Source organism: Penaeus japonicus, unplaced genomic scaffold (assembly GCF_977035675.1).
Source record: "Penaeus japonicus unplaced genomic scaffold, GWHDUDI00000001_assembly GWHDUDI00000035, whole genome shotgun sequence".
In the NCBI taxonomy this organism is placed as follows: Eukaryota; Metazoa; Arthropoda; class Malacostraca; order Decapoda; family Penaeidae; genus Penaeus; species Penaeus japonicus.
In genome coordinates this window covers 3,792,219-3,794,718 of record NW_028234437.1, presented here as the reverse complement: position 1 = coordinate 3,794,718, position 2,500 = coordinate 3,792,219, and the positions used below count along the sequence as shown (strand labels likewise).

The 2,500-nt window shown below is 37.8% G+C and overlaps 1 protein-coding gene across 1 annotated transcript in view; it reads right to left on the bottom strand.

Annotated features, from left to right (window-relative positions):
- The window catches only part of LOC122245867 (muscle calcium channel subunit alpha-1), a 349,394-nt gene that overhangs the window by 89,553 nt on the left and 257,341 nt on the right, over positions 1–2,500 (bottom strand). Inside the window, 1 exon segment of the mRNA XM_086531207.1 lies at positions 1,412–1,569. Coding sequence (XP_086387333.1) covers positions 1,412–1,569 — 158 coding nt within the window.

Sequence of the window (2,500 nt, the reverse complement as noted above, 5' to 3'; positions counted from 1 at the left end):
AGCCATATTCACTCAAGTAACAGTGATTACCACTGGTACAACTACTGCACCATTGCTTAGATTGTATGCATTAATGGTAATTGAAGATGCATTACCAAACCAAAGAAATAAACTGCATTAAAGGCATACTTTTTACCGTGTGTTATTTATTCACACTGCAGTTATATACATGAAAATCTAATTTTAGCTTTAGTATTCAAATAACAGATTGCAATAAGACAACTTATATTTAGGTTAAATGTCTTGAGATTAGCCATTAAGTTTGAAGCTAAGTTGTTGTGACGTAAAACTATAATGGTACAAAACACACATTTAATCATATACACATATTTACAAACAAACAAGAACTGTGAAACACACACGCACACACACACACAAACACACACAAACACACACACACATACACACACACACACACACACAAACACACACACACACACATTAAATACTAACTGATTGTAAACAATAAAGTCACAACAACTTGTTTTTAGAATATACAAAATGTTTGTCTCCTCTTCAAGTCAACACATTTTAGCTGCAAGGAAAATGGAAAGATGTTAAAAAGCACTTCCCTGCTGAAAGTTTCAAGCAAAGACAGCTATCAAATAGTAGGACTGAAAGGTCTATCTGTAGTAATGTATGTATATGATCCTCAGGCTTTTTCACATAGAAAAAAAAAATATACAGTACTACCTTAAGATTCACCTATCAAAGTCATCCTTTCCGGACTTCTTGGGGAACAAGAAGTGTGGATACCTACGCCCCATATGTCCACCTATTTCAAACTCAGATCTGGAGATAACGTGTAGAACAACTTGCTGGCATCCTACCGTCACACTCCTTTTTGTCCTCCTTTTCCTCCAGGTCTAGGTCCTCGGCATGGGTGATCCACTCCAAGTACCCTCTTAAGTCTTCCTCAATCTGCTGCTTTTCCCGAAGCTTTCTGAAGTCTCCACGGGCTTTGGCTTTTTCTCTTTCCTTTGTGAATTCTCTAGCGAGGACATGAGTGTCTAGGTTAGTGCTAACTGCCAGCTACACTAACAACTCAAAGTTAACACACACTCATCCAGCTCCTACACTCTACAATGACAACGAAGACACTCAATCGAGCAAGGGGAGTGAGGTCACGAGGAGCTCTGACTTTTAGATAAAGCGATTGATCTTCTGCTCGAAAGGGTTGCATTGAGAGTCTGCATTGCCATTGCGTAGCCTAGAACACTCTACTAATCGAGACCTTAACTACGGTGAAGAGTGACATTAGTGCTGTGAGGGATATAAGAGGGAGAGTGAGGCAGTACTCCGACTCCATCTTTCACCCAGGCTCTGAAACAGAACGGTAATATCTACACTACTTAGTATTAGTGAGAGCTATGTTAGCCGGGCTCCAAAGGTTGAATGATTCTCTCCCTACCATCGGCTTCCTTCTTCTCATCCCCTTCCATCTCTATGTCTTCTGCTGCTGTTATCCACTCTAGATAACCTCTCAGATCTTCCTCAATCTGCTGCTTTTTTCTTAGTTTCATGAAGTCTCCTCGTGCCTGTGCTTTTTCTCTCTCTTTGGAGAATTCTCTGTTAGGAAGCCAAATAGGTATTAATATGACAAAGGTGATGGCATGGCCGGTCCAGCCCATGCTGTTAAGATTTAATCCCATTGTTCTTTTATAGAATTGAATGCAAAGAAAAAAGTTACATCTAAGCATGGCAAATTCGTAATTACTATTATATCTACAGCATACTTTACGATATCATTAAGAAAATAAGTTTCTATCAACCATATTTCATCTTGCAAGTTCACTTAAAACAACTAAAATGTACTTTATATATCAAACTAATCATATGTCACGATTACGAAAAGAAATGTCTGAATCACACTCAAGGTTAAAGTTTAATATAACATGTTCCTCAACCTCTTAAAAAAATGATAAAAGGGAATGACCACTAATAATCTAATGAGCAGGATTAACGTAAAAGAGAGTTAATGGTCACACGTAAATAATAACAGGAAGAGTTTGTTTTGGATGCGAGCATAAAGTGGGTTTGGTGACCGCCATTTTTTTTTTTTTTAATCTATGGACTGTATGAGGAAGAGGATAATATTCTCTCAGAAAGGAAAAAAAGGACCAACTATTGGAGTGACACTAATCGCATGGCATTAATCGCATGATCAGAGTAGAGGAGCTGATTCCCATTGAGGAAACCGACCCTTTATAAATCTATGCTTTTGATCGCACGCACGTCCACATACACACACACACACACACACACAGACGCAAATTCCCGCGTGTACACACAGGAACCCCGACACACACATACAGTCACAAAACATATTTCTTCTTCTTTCTATCACACCATTAACTCTTTCACTAAAGGTAAGGAAAAAAATAAACTTTGTGCTCTCTATTTATACAGTGATATAAACATAACTTGCATATTTCTACAATCACTTATTTACTGATAAATTATCACATGCAATAAACAACAGATATTGGTTTATTTAGTG